At 38.9% G+C, this 21787-nt stretch overlaps 1 protein-coding gene across 2 annotated transcripts in view; it reads right to left on the bottom strand.

Annotated features, from left to right (window-relative positions):
* LOC140725466 (fatty acid CoA ligase Acsl3-like) overlaps positions 1-21787 on the bottom strand; it is a 76450-nt gene that overhangs the window by 39714 nt on the left and 14949 nt on the right. For both annotated transcript variants that reach the window (XM_073040955.1, XM_073040957.1), the window contains one exon: positions 3977-4154. In XM_073040955.1, coding sequence (XP_072897056.1) covers positions 3977-4154 — 178 coding nt within the window. The remainder of the gene's footprint in view (positions 1-3976; positions 4155-21787) is intronic.

Genomic DNA, 21787 nt, shown 5'->3' with positions numbered 1-21787 from the left:
CAAATGTCAGTAGACAAGCTGAAATATGCAGATACTTGCATTTGTAAGAGCTCTGAGGCACCACTCTAAATCATTGACATTCACAGAAACAATTATGTGTCATACTTAACATCCACATATCCCAGCAACCTGCTTCTGCAGTACAATGGCACTTTCCAACAACAAAATGTTCATAGTAAAACTGCAGAATGCAAGATCAGTGAAGATCTCAATGATGAAATTCACTGTCTTGCTTAATATTTAACACAGCCTTTGGTTGAGGGATGGAAAAAGTATTTTGAGACAAAACTCAGATCTGGGTTATAAATGGCAGGCACCTTACAGTACTAAGAAAATATCAATGTTATCTCTGCAAAGTCTGTACCCTCCTCTCCCAGTGCACCACCTTCAGCAGGGAGATTTCAATTAGACTCAGTCAGGCAATGTATAGATCATAAGACCATAAGAGAAAAGAGTAGAATTAGGCCATTTGGCCTATCGCGTCTGCTCTGCCATTTCATCATGACCAACCCAATTTTCCTCTCAGTGCATGACCATACACTGCCCCACACTGCATTCCATCTGCCATTTCTTTGCCCATTCTCCTAATCAAATTATAATGACTTTTTAGGGTGCCTTCTGTTGGTTTTTAAAAGCTTCCCAATCTTTTAACTTTGCTCTATTATATGCCCTCCCTGGTTTTTATGTTGGCTTTGACTTCCCTTGTTAGCCATGGTCCTATCATCTTTCCTTTAGAATACTTCTTCCTATACAGGATGTATATATCCTGTGCCTTCCAAATTGGTTCCAGAAATTCCAGCCATTGCTGCTCTGCTGTCATCCCTGCCAGTGTCCTTTTCCAATCACTTCTGGCCAACTCCTCTCTCATGCCTCTGTAATTCACTTTACTCCACTGTAATAATTCCCCCTCCGGTAATCCAGTATCAACCTGATTTTCCCAAATACCTGCATATTGAAATCCCCCATGACTATTCTAACACCCCCCTTTTGGCATACATCTTCTACCTCCCATTTTAATTTGTAGCCCACATCCTTACTATTGTTTGGGGAGTCTGTATAGAACTCCCATGAGGGACTTTTAACCCTTGCAGTTCCTTAGCTCTGTCCACAATGATTCAACACCTTCCAACCCTATGTCAACACTTTCTAATGATTTGATTTCATTTTTACCAACAGAGCAATGCCACCCCCTCTACCTTCCTGTCTATCCTTTCAATACAATGTGTATCATTGAACATTAAGCTCCCAGCTATAATCTTTCAGACATGATTCCGTGTTGCCTACAACATCATACCTACCAATCTGTAACTGTGCTGCAAGTTCATCTACCTATATAGATCATGTAGTTTGCATGCCTACCACTGGATGTTTGAAACAGAAACATTAGTAACTCTGTATTGAGAAGGGATTACCAGGTAGGTTTAAGGAACATGTTCAAAGATTTATGAAAAGGAACAAAACATCTTCACTTATATGGGGAAATCACTGACCCATGACTGCTCAAAGTAGAAAGTCACAATTTTTATTGAAATAGGGAAAGAAAAGAAATGAACAATTACCTTTCAGCTTTCCTGAAAGTGACCCCTTTTTTTTTAAACCAGCTACTTTGCTTGAAGTCACTGAAGATTTTACTAAAAAGCAGTTTGCCAGGATTTTACTGTGCCAAACCGACAGCAATGTTGCCATTTCTACATGCGCAAGCTGAAACTTGCAAATGCCAAAGTTTCCATCAGTGACTCAACAGAAGCCTCTGGGAATGAGATTTGGGCTGACAGCTCACTATTCATGATAGTAATTTGTCAGGAATTATAGTCAACCGCTCCAAGCACAAAGAATGTTTTCCTATCACTTTTCAAAAGACATTTTATAAAAGGTCTCGAAGAGAATTTAAAACCTTAAAAAAAAATCAAATTCTTAGTTTGTTTAAAACATCTGTTTTTTCAAGAAAGCTTTAAATAGTTAAACTTGGAACAGGCTGTATCACAAGTTCAACTTTTCGTCCTATTTCATGCGCAAGGCTAGCTTGACGGTCTCAAATGCTATTACTTCTATACCTGCACAAATCAATAAAAATCTTGTCAGAGGAAAAATAAAAATCTCATGATATATTGCGACACAGAGATACACCAAAGTATGCTGATTTTATGTGTGGATGAAGAGCAAGTTATTTCAATTCTTTTCTGATAGTATAATTCAGGCTAATAACTACTGGGATAATAGTTTCATCAAAACATGATACTGACTTTGCGCAAAAAGTTTAATGCTACAGGATGGTTTTTTTTAGGACAAGCTAATTCATCTCACACTCCTTCATAGTGGTGTGACCCAATGTAGATTGGAAGACTGTTTTGCCGAGCACTTACGCTCTGTCCGCCAGAAAAAGCGGGACCTCCCAGCAGCCACCCATTTTAATTCCACTTCTCAAACACGTTATGTCAATCCATGGCCTCCTCTATTGTGATTAGGCCACACTCAGATTTGAGGAACAAAACCTTATATTTTGTCTGGGTAGCCTCCAACCCGATGGCATGAACATCGATTTCTCGAACTTCTACTAATGACCCCCCCCCCCACCCCACCATTCCCTATCCACTTTTCCCTCTCTCACCTCATCTCCTTGTCTGCCCATCGCCTCCCTATTGTGCACCTCCCACCTTTTCTTTCTTCCATGGCCTTCTGTCTTCTCCTATTAGATTCCCCCTTCTCTAGCCCTGTATCTCTTTCAGCAATCAACTTCCCAGCTCTTTACGTCACCCCTCCCAGTTTCACCTCTCACATTGTGTTTCTCCTTCCTTCCCCCCACCTTTTAACTCTACTCATTTTTTATATCCAGTCCTGCTGAAGGGTCTCAGACTGAAGCATCGACTGTACTCTTTTCCATAAATGTTGCCTGGTCTGCAGAGTTTCTCCAGCATTTTGCGTGTGTTGCTAAGCTAATTCACCTGTTGAATTTCTGAATAATATAACCTCATATCTTAATAGTCAAAAATGACCACATTTCTTATTTGACAGCTGCAAAGATCATTACTGCTACTTGCAAATCTGAGTTAATTAGCAAACTGGAGCTTTGCTAGGACAAACACATGTTAATATTGTGGTCCAAAGAATGAACAGTATGTACATGCCTTGAGATCTGAAAATACTGAAAAGGGAGCCAGATTTGGCAATGCTGAATGGCTTCAAAGTCCAGCTCCATTTTAATATACAGTGCTAGTATTAATTGGCTTGCAAATAAAAAAAGGATTAGAACCATTCAATCTGTGGACATTGAGTTTAAGAGGTGTTCTGAGATCAGGAAGGTCAAAGTGCAGTTTGGAAGATTAAGACCAATAAAAAGCTGCTCTTAAGAGTAAATGCACACTACAGTTTTAAAGTTGGCATAAAATACATTTGACCCAGATTAAGAATTACAGCACACTTTGTACTTGAAGCTCACAGACAATTCAAAAACATGAACTAGGACCATTAACTTAAAACCTTTCAAGAAAGGGTGCAGATAAGTTAAGCTAATTACATTAATCACTTTCTGCAATTTACTTCTTCCCCTGAAGTAGCATGCTATCCCATCATAAAATTCGAACAGAGTTTGATTTACCTTTGGTATTTTGTGAGAAATATCTGAAACTGATGGTAATCACCACAGTTAAGTATGATCCTGCTTACATATGACACCCTCACAATAGCATTTTTTTTTTAAAAAATCTTAAGTTACTACATGCCAATTAAGTGGAAAACTTGGCTATAATTTCTAACCCAGGTGCTTTAGCATAACACAACATGGTGCGTTCCTACCTGGAAATTAGATGACATTCCTATAGCTATTACATCACTGCAAAAATATAAACCAATTGTTCAGATATACACACCCCTTCAATAACAATGCAAATGTTATCTTGTCAATTGGGGGTAGCTAGAAAAGTAGTAATTATTTATTAGAGAAAACACACATTAGGAATATATTAAAAGATTTACTCACGGGGAAAATTGTACATGAAGCAGGATTGTGCAGCTATCATCCATTCAGCTCTGGTTTCACAGAAGATGGCTATGTTGAATTTGGGTCGCTGGCCCAACACAGCCAACCCACTGCCAAAGTGCAGAACACGTCGATAGACCTCATCATAGGTCAGCCATTTATAACTCCCAAGAATCAACTAGTTTGGGCAAAAGGAAAAAAAAACTTTCAATACTAATACTGTGAATAAAATTACATGTTATACATACAATATCAAACTGGATATAAAAATTAGTAGTTTGACTGTTTAATTCAAAGTACAGCAATCACTGTGCAAATTTGACGTTTAAAAAGCTAGTGCAATTGCATTTTCCAATTCAGCTACTCTTCATTCAGTGGTTTCAGTTAGGCAGGCCATCTGATATCACAATTTCATATCCTGCATTGGAACTATTGTGCTTATTGAAGTCCCTGTTGACTTCCCCCACTCCCACAATTTGAACATACATAATCAAGAGTAGGGAAAAGGGAATGAGAAAAAAAAAGTACAATTTCCAATACTTCCATTTTCTGCAAACCGAGTTGTCATTAGAATTCATAGGTACCTCATGTTCTGTATTAATTTTGAAATTATTCTGATTTAGAGTTCTCCAAACACATTTGCTGCTGACGTCATATTCATAAAATAGAACTTACTCGGACAACAAAATTCAATTTTTTTTTTCCAATGTGGACAATAACTACAATGTTGAGAACTAGAAGCAAGTGCATATTAGACCAAGTACTTTGCTCCATATCTGAAGAATGATCTCTGCATCACTTTAAATCTTAATTAATGAAATTCTGTATTACACCACTTACTGAGGCTAAATTCCTCTTAGCCAACGCCTGAAATGATGCATCATCATAGGGCATCTCTTTCAAGACAACTGTGCATAGTTATGCGGCAGATATCAAGGCAGTAGACTCCTTTTGATTGAACAACAGTGCAAGTTGAGTTAGTACGGCCAAATCATAATTTACAATGATGAAAATAAACAAACTGGAAATACCATTGCATCAGTTTGAGCAGTTTGTGTAAATTCATACAAACAAAATGAATTCTGCTCTTGTTCTTTAGTCCATATGCAAGATTTCTTGTAACACATTTTGGTGAGTGAGTTGGCTTGTTGTTCAACCCTGCAATTAGCAAACAAACTCACATAATTAAGGAAACAAAACCTGTGCACGACAAATGTTGAAAATGCACTTTTAACTAAGGAGGGCAAGGGACCACAGATGCTAGAATCTGGAATAACAATCTGCTGGAGGGAACTCAGCTGGTTGGGCAACATCTGGAGAAGGAAGCGATGCAGTGTTGACCCAAAAGTCACCAATTCCTTTCCTTCCACAAATGCTGCTCAACCTGCTAAGTTCCTCCTGCAGATTGTTTGCATTGGTCAGTACATTTAGTTTACCTATGCTGCAATAGAAAAGCCACAAGTCTGGAAGAGGTAAACAAAACTTTAATTTCTCTCATATAACTCTGTTGATCTTTTAAAAAACATTCACAGTGCAAACATACATCAACCATTTTCTTACTGGTACACTGTATTTGATTTGTTCTGGCTTATATCCACTGCTGCCTGCCAGGAAAATAGCTTTATCAGTTTGAAAGTGAAATGACAGAATTTTAAATCATAGATGACATGGGGAAATATCATGCTTATGTTACTGTGGTGGCATATGTTAACAGTATGTTTATGAAACTCATGACTACATATACAATGAGTGAAGCTTTCATTCTAGGGCAAAATACAGTGTATGTGATAATTGTATTCTATTGCAGCAGCAGGAAGCTGTACAGTCAAGGCAATCTGACTAAGCTGTGGCCCTTCTGATGAACTAAAGTTGCATTTTTCTATCAAGGATAGACTGTAATCTAAGTAAATATGAAAGAATACCAACTAAGTTAATTGAGTTACAAAACCATTGTTACTTTAAGCAGAGGGCTTGATGTTGAAGAATAATAAGTTATAGCTGCACGTAGAATTACAGGGAAAAAATACCAGGGTAGATTAATTGAAAACCAGAGTTTACACTCTTCCACAAAGAAACACTGAAGGGCACAAGATGAATGAACAGCTGCACACTCATCTGTCAAGCAGAAATCTGATATAAAATTCATGCTGCTAACAAAACAGTAGTGGAACAAATTAACCTAACTATCTTAAATGAGAATTTGTACATTAAAGGCTATAGGTGAAGAATTTGGTTTTGGCAAGGAAAAGTCTGATAACTTAGTATGGATGACCACTATAACCATAAGTACAAAAATGAAATAGGAAAAGTGAATCAAGTGAGATAACAAGTTTAAAGTGGTTGTAAAGTTGGATTGGAAAGTTTATATGAAGGAGCAAGAAATAAGGAAGGCACATAAATCAGTGAGTAAAACAGGACTGAAGTACAGAAGTTAAGGAAGGAAAGTAGTGTGAACTTCAACGAGGTACTAGGGACAAATGAAAGAGAACAAAAAAGTGAGAAGCTCAAATGCACAGCAGGAGACCACAGAACAAAATTTATGCAAGTAAGGCAGAACCACAACTATGGTTGAATGATTTAAAACTAGTAAACTGCATCACCACGTGGGAATCTTCAGTAAGGCAGATAAACAGATCATATCCAGAGGGTATAATTATCTATATAATCACCCTAAGATTGGGACATCTGTGCAGGGAATAGAAAGAACAGGTCCATGCAGAATCAACTTAAAACCAAATCAGAACCTGTACCTTGACAAGCAAGCTATGGAAAGATTGTAACTGATGCAGCAAGCATACAGAAACTTACAAGTGTAAAGGAAAACCTAATCTCTCCACCCCATCCCCCAATGTAGACTGCTGCACGTTTGTTCTCCTTCCCCTGCTCGAAGATAACAATTAGCTCTTCAGTTTTACTGAAGTTGGGTGGTGATGCACCATCAATAACTCTCGGAGACGTGAGTTAAGGTAGGCTTTTATTGGCTGGAAGAAAGCACAAGCAGCAAGCGACCACCACACAACATCCTAGAGACTGAGGAAAGAGCAGTGCCTCCAATCGCCTTTATACCGGGGTCTGTGGGAGGAGCCACAGGAGCAGTCAGCAGGGGGGGGCGTGTCCAGACAGGTATATGTAGTTCACCACAGGTGACAGGTTGTTTTTACTGCACCACCAAATCAGATATCTGATTTTGTTCCGGTAAGCTGACTCATTGCCAACTGTTGTCCAAAAACAGTAGCGTTTTCTATGATTTTGAAAATGGCACTGGAGCTCTACTTAACCAGAGTCGACTGTTAAAGATTACAACAGGGAGCCAAGCAAACAGCTAGAGGTGCACCTGTGTCAATCAACAAGGAGGAGACCAATCCTCAGAGGTCTGTCAATGAGGAAACTCGTATCCAATTACAAAGGGAGATAGAGGCTCAGGTCTTGAAACTTGATGAGTTTTGATGGGAATGTAAGCTTTCTAGCATCTTGCCAAGTTAGCTGATATAAAATACAGATATTTCCTGAACTGCTGTCATCCACAAGAATGAGCTTTGCTGAAGTCCACCACAAATGACACCTGGGAAAAGTTCCACAATATGGATCATTCATACTTTGAGGGCCATCTGTCCACAAAAAAAAAGGAATTTTAAAAATCCACCACGTTTAAATATGGCTGCATAGCCTTTGGTAAACTGAGAAAAAGAGTCCTTGAAAATCTGGCATAAAACTCTGATCTGGCATAAAACTCATGGTTTACCAGACAATAAGATAGTTTCCACGTATTTCTGAAGACTTGGGCTACCTACAACAAACAGTGCAAGCTACTAGAAAAATAGCACTAACGTGGCTTCTGCCAAATCCTGTAAATTCACTGTTAAATGGACCAATACCAGTGGTTGCTCTAACACCAAAATTTCCATCTTTGACATCTTCAGTGGACTTGGTTAAGTGCACAGCATGGACCACATCATTTACAAATTGGACAGAGGACTTGTGAAACATTTACTCCATTTGGAGCTCTGGTACGGGGGGGGGGGGGAGAGAAAAAAAAGGGAGGGGGAGAGAGAAAAAAAGAGGGGAGAGAGAGAAAAGAGGACAGAGGGGAGGAGGGGGGGAGGGAGAGAGGGGGGAGAGAGGGGGAGAGAGGGGGAGAGAGGGGGAGAGAGGGGGAGAGAGGGGGAGAGAGGGGGAGAGAGGGGGGGAGGAGGGGGGGAGAGGGGGGAAGAGGGGGGGAGAGGGGGGGAGAGGGGGGGAGAGAGGGGGGAGAGAGGGGGGAGAGAGGGGGGGAGAGAGGGGGGAGAGAGGGGGAGAGAGGGGGAGAGAGGGGGAGAGAGGGGGAGAGAGGGGGGAGGGAGGGGGGAGAGAGGGGGGAGAGAGGGGGGAGAGAGGGGGGAGAGAGGGGGGAGAGAGGGGGGAGAGAGGGGGGAGAGAGGGGGGAGAGAGGGGGGAGAGAGGGGGGAGAGATGGGGGGAGAGAGAGAGGGGGAAGAGAGAGAGGGGGAGAGAGAAAAGAGAGAGAAAAAAGAGGAGAGAGAGGAAAGAGAGAATGAGAATCTTCTTTTACTGCGAAGTTTAGAAGAAACATTCAGGATGGTATAAATAGAACTTCAAATCTGGGCATTGGGAACAAGCAGAAGCACTGCAAAACCTGTGGAAGGAGGACATCGCAAATTATCCACTTGTCCTATCAACCGTCTTTTACCTCGTCTGCAGTTCTCACATGACATCTGCTATTGCAGAATCCACATAACATAAGGTAATCATTCTCTAGCCAGCATTGACCAAGACAGAAAAAAACATTAACTGAAAAGTGCATTCAAACAATGTTTAGAGATATGTAGAACAAACATCCACTTCCTTGGAATAACACTGCCATCCAGAGACAAGCTTAAGTACCAACAAATTCAATTCAAAAATACACAATCTTGAAAATGTGATGCAATACTCAATCACGACGAATCAATCAAGCTTAATAACACTGGCATATATTGTGCAATTTGTTGATTTGAAGCAGTTGTACATTGCAATACATAATAAAAACCTAATTATAATAACATATACCAAAAGAATTAAATTAAATAAGCAGTGCAAAAAAAGAAAAATAGTGAGGTAGTATACATGGGTTCATTGTCCATTCAGAAATCTTATGACATGGTGGAAGAAGCTGTTCCTAAAACATAAACACGAGGAAATCTGCAGATGCTGGAAATTCAAACAACACACACAAAATGCTGGTGGAACACAGCAGGCCAGGCAGCATCTATAGGGAGAAGCGCTGTCGACGTTTCGGGCCGAGACCCTTTGTTCATGTCTCTGTACCTCCACCTTGATGGTAGCAATGAGAAGGGGGTATGTTCTAGGTTATGGGGGTCCTTAATGATGGATACAGCTTTTTTTGAGGCATCACTTTTTAAAGATGCCCTTGATGCTGGGGAGGCTAATGCCCATGATGGAGCTGACTGAGCATGCGACTTTCTGCAGCGTTTTCTAATCCTGTGCAGTGGTCCCTTCATTCCAGATGATGATGCAACCAATTAGAATGATATCCAAGGTGCACATGTAGAAATTTGCTAGGCCTTGGTGACGTACCAAGTCTCCTGAAACTCCTAATAAAATATAGCTGCTGCTGTGCCTTCTTTATTATTGCATCTGATTTAGATATTTATTTTGTTGGTCAAATCACAATGAAATCATATTGCAAAGATTAGTTTTAAGAATACATGTCCTACAGGATTAAATTAAAATACATATATAAAAGCATACAACATTTCTGCCTCACCTCTTCTGCTTCCACCCAGAGCTAAATTCAGTTCTCATTGATCTCATCCTCAGCTTACAAGTTAGCCTGCATAACTTCTACCATCTTCAATAAAGTTAGACATACCTACTCTTTCCGCATACCAAAACAACCTGATCTTCCTCCTCCCCCTTTATTGACTTACAAAGCCACCCCATCTATTTCATTTCCCCTTTCTTTTCCTCTATAACCAATTCTGGCTCAGGTTCATTGAGCTTCCTCTGATTCTCCTGCTGCTTACCTATACTTGGAGAAATTTACAGTATCAGCACATCCTCAGTATGAGGAAGGAAACCAGAGCAGGTTTTCAAAAAGGCTTCTGCAGTGTCCCAAACAGGAGACCAATTTAAAAGGTTAGACTCCATGCGATCCTGGGCAGCTTGAATCAAAAATTGGTTTAACAGAAAAAGACATAGGGTGATGATTGAATGTTTTTTTTGTGATTGGATACCCGTGTTTACTAGTATGCACAAACATGATGAACTGGATAATCTATTTCCTTGTTTTTTACTTCATGAATGTAACTTCTAGCAGAAAATATTTGCCATTCTCGGGGAGATTGTGCACCTGCAACACGGACATCTCCAAGCATTCAGAATCAAAAAATCAGGATGGCTGGAGCTGTGTGGTACCTGCACTACCATCAAGACCTTTGACCTTCATTGAATTCCAGTTTCCTCTACACCTAAAGCCCCATGCATATTTGACAACTGCTTTGTTGAACTCGTGTCACTGCACAAGGGTCACTGAGTTTCCTGATGCCTAATATCTTATTCCACACCTGCACTGACTCCTTACATTGCTCTGAAGCCAAGCTTGAAAAACTAGAAATGTTGTAGTTCTCAAGATCCAAGATTGAATTCAGAAAGTTAGCCTGGCCAATTCTGATGAAACATCACACAGTGGCAATATTAACTGTTATTTTCCCCCCTATACATAATGTCCAGACAACTGTGCATTTCCAGACGCAAACACGAGGAAATCTGCAGATGTTGGAAATTCAAGCAACACACTCAAAATGCTGGTGGAACACAGCAGGCCAGGCAGCATCTATAGGGAGAAGTACAGTCGACATTTCATGCCGAGACCTTTCGTCAGGACCAAATGAAAGAGATAGTAAGAGATTTGAAAATGGGAGGGGGAGATCTGAAATGATAGAAGACAGGATGGGGAGGGATGAAGCTAACAGTTGGAAAGTTGATTGGCAAAAGGGATACCCAGCTGGAGAAGAGAGAGGATCATTCCCTTTTATTTCAGTTTCCAGTATCTACTACACTTTGTATCAATAGTATTGGACTAAATTTACCTTCTCATTCATTTTCCTGCACGTGTATCAGCTTCACAACCATTCTTAATACCACGATCTTTTATGAAAATAAGTAACTTCAGATTTCGAAAATTCCAAATATAGAGAAAATAGTCATCTGCAGTACAGGTAGCCTATTAGCACATCAATACATCTTTGAGGCACAGAGAAACCCCATGAAGTCAAGGCAAGAAATGCAAAGTCCACATAAAAAGTATTGAACTTGAGTTGCCGGAACTGAAGCAGGTCCCCTAAACGCTTAAAAAAGATGAGCAAGATAGCATCAACGACCAAAGGTGACATCTTGCAGACAGCTCACAAAACAATATTCAAATTATATTCAAACAATATTCCTCTTCTTCTACTCAATATACTACTTCTGAACTGTGATTGATTGCATCCTGTAATTTTCACTTTAAGAATGTATTTTGTGCCAACTATACGATTTGGTGCTTTTGTGATCTCCTGGGGGGATTCGGCAAGGATGAGAGCAGAAAGTGCAGGGGCAGCCATCACTGAGGATGGCTCATCGATTCTTAATGGCAGAACAAATCTGTGGTTGGCCCCATTATTCAGTGCTGCTATAAGTGTTGAGCAAGATTACAATCATAGAGGACAAGAGTGGAAAGTGTACAGGTTGTCTGTCTGCATTTGACTGTTCTCCCTCTCTTCTCGTAACTGCTGGGAGAAGGTGCAGGAGTATTCCAAGTCCCAAGCTGTGGAGCCTGGATTCAGACATTGGGTGTCTAATGGTCTTTACTGTACAGGGTTTTTTTTTCTTTAAATGGGTTCTGTTGTGTTTCCTTGCTTTGTGACTGCCTGCAAGATGAATTTCAAGGTTGTATACTCTACATGTACTCTGATAATAAACGTTCTTTGAACATTGGCTTTTGAAAAGTCTAGGGAGCAACATCAACCACTGTTTGATTCCATTAAGTCTTTCATCTGCCAATCAGGAGCATGGGGAGTGGGGGAGGGGGAGTTCAACTTGTGTCACCTCCAGCTTCAACCTCAGATAGCAAACTAGGTCACTGATATGTAATGTGTACACTCAGAAACTGAACTTCAATTTACCTACTTAAATAAAATGAGAAAGTCTTGCTCATCCCCGTTGAACACCACCACCCACTAACATAAAAGCATGAAAAGATCCTGAAGGAGGAAAAAAAAGGATCTGGAGGTAACGTGTTGCAAAAGACAAATAGTGGGCCTGGGAAACTTCAAAGTTAAAGATCAGAGGCATCTGTTAAGATTCAAGATTGTTTTCTGTCATTTCCAGTACCCAAGTGTTAAGAAGAACTAAATAATTGTTACTCCAGATCTGATCCCGCACAAAAAAAATAAAAACACAATAAATATAAATGCACAAGTTTGCATATATACGTAGATTGATTACATGTCTGTAAAGTGATGTTAGGCTCAGAACTGTCTGTACACAAGATGACGGACAGGAAATGATGAACTAGTGGTGGTTGGGAATATGGAGGAGAGCGCTAGTGGGTGCAGATGTTGATCAGCTTTGCTGCTTGGGGAAAGTAACTGTTTTTGAGTCTTGTGGTCCTGGCATGGATGCTATGAAGCTTCCACCCTGATGGGAGTAGGACAAACTATCCATAAGCAGGGTGGGTGGGATTTTTGATGTTGTTACTGTTTTTTTTCCAGCACCTTTCTGTATACATGTCCTTGATGGCAGGTAGGCTTGTGTCGGTAATGCGTCGCGCAGTTTTGATGACCCATTGTGGAGCCTTCCTGTCTGCTGTAATGCATTCTTCTTACCTTGAGGTGATGCAGCTTGCTAGGGTGCTCTCTACTATGTATCTAATAGAATAACGCAAGTATAGATGTGCATGGTGCAGCTCTCTTCAGCTTCTTCAGAAAGTAGAAGCATGGGTGAGTTTTTCTGATTGTGTATAATGCATTCTGTGACCAAGAGATGTATACTCCCAGAAGTTTGAAACTGCCCGCAGTTTTCACTGCTGTGCCACCAACGTAAAGAGGGGTGTGAGTGGTACGAGTTCTCTTACAGTCTATAACTACTTTTGTCTTGTTGACATTGAGGAAGAGGATATTTGCCAGGCACCAGGCCTCAAGCTCTTCCAGATCATAGACCATCTCGTCATTGTTGGCTTTGATGGTTTAAAAGAAACAAAATTACGTAAAATATCATAGTTTGTCTGCACTTGAGGAAAATCTAAAAAGGGTCATAAAGATTTATACTCAACAAGGAGGAAGAGGGAAAATAGGGTTTTAAAGCTTCAAACACAAGGAGATTATAAATTGATAATAAGCGAAGAGCCTTTGGCTGACAACTTCAATACAATGGTTGTCTAGGATCTTGTAGTATGACAAGGATATAAAAGTATAAATTCTCTGGAACTGGCAGCAAACAGACAAGATTTTGAGCTAATGACGAAAAAAAAACATAGAACTAGAGTAGGCAGGTAAAATAGTATTTAAAAGATCCAGGAAGAAATCTGGTTGACAGCTGATAATCATTCCCCTCTTATAGCCCCTTCCCTAGTAGGCCTTCTCCAGCAAAAATATGCAATTGTTCATTCTAAATCTAGATAACACCAGTAGACTCAACAACCTCTGTTACTCCCCTTAAAATCTTTAATGTTTCAATAAGATCACCCCTCATTCATCTAAACTCTATTGGGTATAGGGCTAACCTTCCATTTAGTGTCAACCTTTTCATCTCAATCAATCCAGTGAATCTTTTCTGTATTTCTTCTAATACAAGTATATCCTTCTGTGGCGACCCACTTTCTGCACAGGCGAACCGGCTCACAAATAGTCCGCGCGTGGGGAGAGACTTTGGTAATGCACCTCTGACGTCATTTCCGCCCGGAGAGGACGGGAACTAGGGATTAAAAGCCAGCGCCGCGAAGTTTGAATAAACTAGTCTCGAAACGACTTTCCAACTGCGTGTCATTGTTTCTAGCTCTGTATGTAGTACATCGCTACACTTCCTTAAATAAAGAGACCAAGACTGGTGCAGCAGTCTTTCAAGTTTAAATTCACTAGCACCATTTAAAAATAAACTATGAATGCAACTTTATACTCCACATCCCTTGCAATAGAGGCCAATATTCTATATGCTTTCCTAATTACTTAATGCACTTTCAGGTTATTTTATGCTTCATGAACTAGGAATCCTTGAATGCTTTGTAGTTGCAGAATCATTGTATTTCAATGATAAATTGTTTTAAGTTCTTCCTTCCAGTGGAAACTTCACATTTTTGCCTATTATACTCCATCTGCCAGCTTCTTGCCCAAATATTTTACCCTGCCCACGTCTCTTGGCACACTCTTCTTGCCCTCCTCATGACTTACTAATCTGTGTGCTTTGGCAAATCTGGCTACGGTACACCAAGTCCTTTCATCCAAGTGATTATAAATTATTATAGTCAGCACTGATCTGAGGCACCCAACTGTTTACTAATTGCCATTCTAAAACTGCTATCCTGTACAGCAGCAACCTTTGTTACTATGTACCTTCTTGAAAAACCGAAATTATCTACTGGGTCCCATTTATTGAATTACAAAGAATTTCAAAGTGCCCTATGCCTACCCCAAGAGCTCTTTGTCCACTTTGATCCATCAAAGGCCATGATCCTCTCTATATCTCCCCCCCACCCACCCTCTTCTTCCAGCGTCTCTTTCCTTTTCCTCGTTCCCTCTTCTGGAGATGGAGAATCCCAAAACCCCAGAACAACTGAAAAGAGTTTCACTTGTAATATGGAACATATTAAAGGTGATACAGCAATAATGACGGTACCCGCTGGTGATCAAATCAAAAGGGCATGAAATTAAACATAAGTTAATACTTGGCAGAGTACATATTACACTTGCTTTAGTAGTTTGAGGCTAAGGGATCTCTCTGTCAGAGCACAGTACAATGCCCGTAATATCTGTGTAGCATATGCCTCTGCCGATATTTGCTGTTTTTACCTAGAAATGAATACTTATACACACACAATCACACGTTTGGAATTTTTTTTTCTTTGTTTTTATTAGTTTTTTAATACATTTTCTACATCGCTACAGATAAAAAAAACCCCAGATCGAAATGAAGAACATTAATACAGTGCAAAAATAATATAATACAAAAGAAGATAATTGAGAAAGCACCCAAATTGAAGATATGTAAAATTAGTATCCTCCCCAAGCCCCGCAACAAAAAAGAACTCCAGACCAACCGCAACACAATCCAGAGAGTATACATCAGGACATTCAAACCCCCAAAACTGTAAATACACTTAGCAACAGAAGATATTAATGCCTACTACCAACAAAAAAGAAGCTGAAAGCAAGGGACCCAAAAAAAAACCTTAGTTAAGAGGAAGGTTATGAAAATACTCAATAAAAGGTCCCCAGACCTTACAGAACTTTGTATCCAAATTAAGAACTGAATAATGAATTTTTTCAAGGTCTAAGCAGGACATAATATCATTAAGCCATTGAGCATGCGTGGGCGGGGCAACATCCCTCCATCTAAGGAGGATTAAACGTCTAGCCAGGAGAGAAGCAAAAGATAATATTCAACACTTAGTCGAACTCAGACGTAAATCTGTCTCACCCAAAAAACCGAACAAAGCAGTTAAAGGGTTAGGTTCTAGGTGGCGATTCAGAATACAAGATAATGTTATGAAGACATCTTTCCAAAATTTCTCCAAGCTAGGACACAACCAGTACATATGAATGAGAGAGGCCTCGCCCCTTTTGCATTTATCACAGAGAGGACTAATGTTAGGGTAAAATCAAGATAGTTTAGATTTAGACATATGGGCTCTATGAACAATCTTAAACTGTAAAAGGCAATGGCGAGCACAAAGAGAGGATGAATTAACCGATTTGAGAATCGAATCCCAAGTCTCATCAGATAAGGAGATATTTAAATCATGCTCCCAAGCCATTCTAATTTTAACCACAGGGGCACGCCGTAAGGATGCTAATTTATCACGAATAAATGATATTAAACCTTTAACTAGTGGATTAATAGAAAAATAAATCCATAACATTTTTCTCAGGCATTTCAGGGAAGTTAGGAATTAAAGGATTAATAAAGTGTCTAATTTGGAGATATCTAGAAAAATGAGCATTGAGCAGATTGAACTTAGCAGAGAGTTGTTGAAAAGATGCGAAGCGATTATCAATAAAAAGATCTTCAAAATGTCTAATGCCCTTCCTATACCAATCATGGAATGCTGAATCATACGTAGTAGGTAAAAAAAGGTGATTATGTAAGATAGGGCTAGAAAAGGAAAAACCATGGAAACCATAAAACTTCCTAAACTGAGCCCATATACACAAAGTGTGTCTAACAAGAGGATTAACAATTAATCTGGACAAACTACTAGGGAGTACAGAGCCAAGAAGTGCAGAGATAGATAAATCTTTAGTGGAACTCAACTCCATTGCCACCCAATTAGGGCACTCGGGTTGGCCATGGAAAAAAGACCAAAAGGTAGCACAACGTATATTGGCTGCCCAATAATATAAAGGAAAGTTAGGTAAAGCCATGCCACCCTCTTTTTTTAGATTTTTGGAGATAAACTTTAATTCTAGAGCGCTTATTCTTTCACAGATATGACAAAATAATAGAGTCTAAGAAATAAAAAAAAGATTTAGGAATAAAAATTGGGATTGATTGAAATAAATATAAAAGTTTAGGGAGAACATATATTTTAACAACATTGATACGACCTACCAAAGACATAGATAGAGGTGACCATTGTAACAGACGGTGTTTTATAGTATATGAAAGATTGGCAAAATTTTCACGAAAGAGACCTTTAAACTTCCTTGTGACTGTAATCCCAAGATAAGTAAATTGATTGTGAACTACTTTAAAAGGGAGATCACGAAATGTTAATTCTTGTGCTTCTTTATTAATTGGGAAAAGTTCGCTCTTATGTAAATTAAGTTTATAGCCAGAGAACTGGCTAAACTGATCAAGAAGTGAAAACATTGGAGGTAAGGATGTAGACGGATTTGAAAGAAAAAGTAATAAGTCATCAGCATAAAGAGAAACTCTATGCTCAACACCCCCTCTCCAAATCCCGGTCAATTCAGGACAATTTCGAAATGCTATCGCCAAAGGTTCTATAGCCAAATCAAAGAGAAAGGGACTTAAAGGGCATCCTTGACGGGTGCCACGTTTGAGGTTAAATAACTGGGATTTCTGAAAATTAGTCAAAACAGAGGCAGTAGGACACAAATACAGCAATTTGATCCAAGAGATAAAACTTTGACCGGAGTCAAATTTTTCTAAAACTGCAAAAAGGTAGTTCCACTCTATACGATCAAATGCTTTCTCCGCATCGAGGGAAATAACACATTCAGGAATCCCAGTTGGGGGTGAATATAAAATGTTAAATAAACGCCGAATGTTAAAAAAAGGAAGACGGTTTTTAATAAAACCAGTTTGATCATCAGAAATAATAGAGGGAATAACAGTTTCTAATCTATAAGCCAAAACTTTGGCCAAGATTTTAACATCGACATTGAGCAAAGAAATCGGCCTATACGAGGAACACTCTGTTGGGTCTTTACCCTTTTTTAATAAAAGAATAATAGATGCCTCATTAAAAGAGGGTGGCAATTTACCGTAATTAAACGAGTCAGATAATACTGAGAATAACTGAGGGGAAAGAAGTGAAGAGAATAATTTATAAAATTCTACGGGGAACCCATCAGGTCCAGGAGATTTCCCTGAAGACAATGCAGAAATTGCAAAAGGTATTTCTTCTGATGAAATAGGCCCATTAAGTTTGGCTTTAAAATCAGATGAAAGCGAAGGGATATTCAGATTATTTAAAAAGTGATCAACAGAGATATTGTCATTCAAAGATTCAGAGGAATAAAGTTGAGAATATAAATTTTTAAATGCGTCATTGATTTCTAAGTGATCCGATGTAAAGTCTCCATTTTCCTTCCGGATCTTTGTAATATGTTTTTTGGCTTTGGAACGTCTCAGCTGATTGGCTAGAAATTTACCAGATTTATCACCATGAATATAGAAGCGACTCTTACTTTCAAGAAGTTGGCGTTCAACAGGTTGAGTAGACAGAAGATTAAATTTAGTTTGAAGTTCTACACGCTTCTTGTATAATTCAGGATTCTTAGTTTGAGCATACAATTGATCCAATTCTTTAATCTGATTAATGAGGTCTAATCGATCTGCACAGGACTTTCTATTAAGATTTGCTATATAGGAGATTATTTGACCCCTCAAATATGCTTTCATGGCATCCCAGACAATCTGGGATGACATTTCAGATGATGTATTGGTGTTAAAATAAAAGGTTATCTGATCCTTAATAAATTTTAGAAAATCATCATTCGATAATAAAGTCGAGTCAAAACGCCAGTGTTTATTCCTCTGATGGAGACCAGGAAAATTTAAAGACAAAGTAATTGGGGCATGATCAGAAATCAGTATACTCTGATAGTCACAAGAATAGACAGATGGAATAAGTTGATTATCGAGTAAAAAGTAGTCAATTCTAGTAAAAGTATGGTGAACATGTGAAAAAAAAGAATAGTCTCTCTCAGTGGGATGAAGGAAACGCCATATATCAGAAATACCATAATTAGAGAGAAAAGAGTGAATAGCTAAGGCAGATTTAGTAAGTAGTCTAGTAACAGAGGACGATCAATCCAAATTAGGATCTAACCAACAATTGAAATTGCCACCCAGTATAAGAGAGCATGAGTTTAAATCTGGTAACGAGGAGAAAAAACGTTCAAAAAAATTAACATCATCAAAATTGGGAGCATACAGGTTTGCTAGTACAACTTTAGTATTGTATAATTTACCAGAAACAATAATGAAACGGCCATTTGTATCAGATATCTTATTATGGAGTTCAAAAGGAATATTTGAATTAATAAGGATGGAGACCCCCCCCTAGCTTTGGCAGCAAAGGATGAATGAAAATGTTGACCCGCCCACTTTGACAGAAGCCGAGAATTATCAAAACTACGAATATGAGTTTCTTGAAGGAAAGCAATGTCAGTTTTGAGTTGTTTAATTTGCGAGAAGACCTTCCTTCTTTTAACAGGATGATTCAATCCCTTTACATTCCAGCTCAAAAATTTAAGTGAATTAACCATTATCAATTGTTGGTGCATAGAAGGTAGCAGGCATATAAAAAATCAAGCCGTACAATAACAGTCTGGAAGCAAAAATGTAAACATAGATCCATAGAATCAAAACAGAGACATGTCCTGAATAATAAAAGAAAACAAAAGAAACAGTGAGTAGTGTTGGAACTGGAGAACCCACCCCCCCTCGCAACCCAAAATTAGACGGCTACCTAAAAAAGCAGCTAGCTCTACCAAAAAAATTAACCCAAGTATGACTTCCAGTTCTGTGTCGTTAACAAAAGTTCCGTATAAATAATATAGCAAATAATAACTAATTTATGCACTAGAAAACAGAATTATAAATAGGAACTTCAACAGAAGTATAAAACTTAATACAAAGAAAATCAGAAGAAAACTAAAGCTAACCTACCCGCGAAAAATTAGAAAAGATTAAAAGAAAAAAAAGGGAAGAAAAAAGGGGGAAATTATAAAATTCAAAGAGAGTCCTTATCGACCATTTACAGAAAAAAAAGCAAAACTTAAACTATGAATCAACCAACAGGGAGGCCTTCAATAAAAACTCCAAACCTCCAAAACAAGTTAAAGACAATTGTAGTTCTCTATAGATAAGGTTATACAAAAATAAAATAGATTACACAGGTAAAATCTAAAAGTTCGCAGGGAAACATTAAACTTAAATTATCTATTTAGAAAAAACGCACCAAGTCCAGGGAGAGATTGACTACAGCCCTTAGAGTTTCGATAGATAATGACTGAATTATTCAAGTAAAGCCTGAGTTCGGAAAAAATAGTTTTACTTCGAGAAGTACTTATCAACCATTTTAGAAGGTCAGGCCGGTTCCGAAGAAGACGAGGTGGCTGGAAGACTTCCAACAAACGCCTCAGCCTCCTTCACTGATTTAAACCACTTATAATCTCCAGTAGTAAGCGTAATTCGAAGATCGGCTGGGTTTCGGAGAAAGGGTTTGAGTCCGCGATCAAAAAGCACTTTCATTACACCTTTAAACTCAGCACGCATCTTCAGAACCTGGGGGGCAAAATCCTCCACAAAACTAATGACCGTATTTTGAAAGGCAAAAGTACCTCTGCGGCGTGCCTCCATCATCAAACGGTTTTTCACCTGGTATTGATGAAAGCATAAAATAATCGGCCGTGGGCGGGAACCCAGAATTGCTCGAGGAACGTAGATCCTGTGTGCCCTTTCAAGCTCAGGTGGAGTCGGAAAAAATTCTTTCCCGAAAATCTCACAGAGAAACTTGGAAAAAAATTCAACGGGAGAGCCCTTTTCGGTGGCCTCTGGCAAACCAAGAATTCGTAGATTGCAACGTCTGTTCCGATTTTCAAGATCCACCATTTTGGAAAAAAGTTTACTATTCTTCTCCTCCAGGTTGGAGCAGAGAGTTTCAAGATATTGAACACGGCGTTTTAAATCTTCAGAAGTTACGTCAATGCGAGATAAATGTTCAGCATGATCATCCACTCTAGCATTAATCTGATCCAGTTTGACATTCAGCTGGTTGAAAGAAGTTCTAAATTCAGTTCTAAAATCCATTAAAGTAACTTGTCGATGTTGTTCCAGAACAGCGAGAATGTCAGCCGGCAAAGCCGTAGAAGTTTCCTTTTTCCCGGTTTTAGTACTTTTGGTAGCCATTGTAAGATAGATGTGTTCGCAGGCAGGTAGAAGAGAACAATAAAATACCTAACTAAGGTTTAAGAAGGGAGACACATAGTGCAAAGGTAAGAAGAATAACGGAGCAAAAGTTCGGAGCAACTAAACAATCGCCATCTTACCGGAAGTCCCCACATGTTTGGAATTTTGATGCATATGTTGAGAGTTGAGGGGGGAGAGGCAAGACACAAATATCGGTGAGGTGAGAATCGCTAATTTTCACCCCATAAATGACATTATGCCCAATACCGTGTGATAGTCAGGATACTCTCTACTGTGCATCTGTACAAGTTTGTGAAAGCTTCATATGACATGACAAATTTATCCAAACTTCTAAGAAGGAAGAGGCGCATGTTGCATCTTCTTTGTGATGGCATTTGCATGTTGTTAAACACTGGAAAGAGACTGGGAGCTTGGCATTAAAAAGTGTAAACAGTCCAGCATTAATAGTCACACTATAATCAAAAATAGACAGGGCAGCAATAAACTTATCACTTAATATTCAGTATCATAGTTTAACTGACATGAAAGCAGCATGCCCAATTTTGAAATAGTAATATAAAACTAAGCATTCATTTCCAATGAAAAATATGTTCATAATAATACGTCATTTTTGTTCCTTGTGCAAATATGAAGGTTCCTTTACTCTAAGCTTAGTCAGCACAGTGCTCTCATTAGTCCAGAACTTTTAAAAGGTTTGTATATGATTTAAATATCCATAAAGGCTAAGCCCAAAATGTGGTTTCATTTGAAATTAGATTCCAATTCTTGACTGAAGATATTGTTCATATAAGGGGACAGTTGTATTACTATCAAGAGATTATGAAAAGCAATCCATAGACCATAAACCCATAATTGTCAATAGCTCTAAGCTACTGCAAATAGATTAACAAGGGAATCAAGCCAAAATACTGAAGTTTTCACTTAGTTTCAGGAAGGA

The sequence above is a fragment of the Hemitrygon akajei genome, chromosome 3 (genome assembly GCF_048418815.1).
Source record: "Hemitrygon akajei chromosome 3, sHemAka1.3, whole genome shotgun sequence".
NCBI classification, from domain to species: Eukaryota; Metazoa; Chordata; class Chondrichthyes; order Myliobatiformes; family Dasyatidae; genus Hemitrygon; species Hemitrygon akajei.
This window is presented reverse-complemented; position numbering and strand designations above follow the sequence as displayed.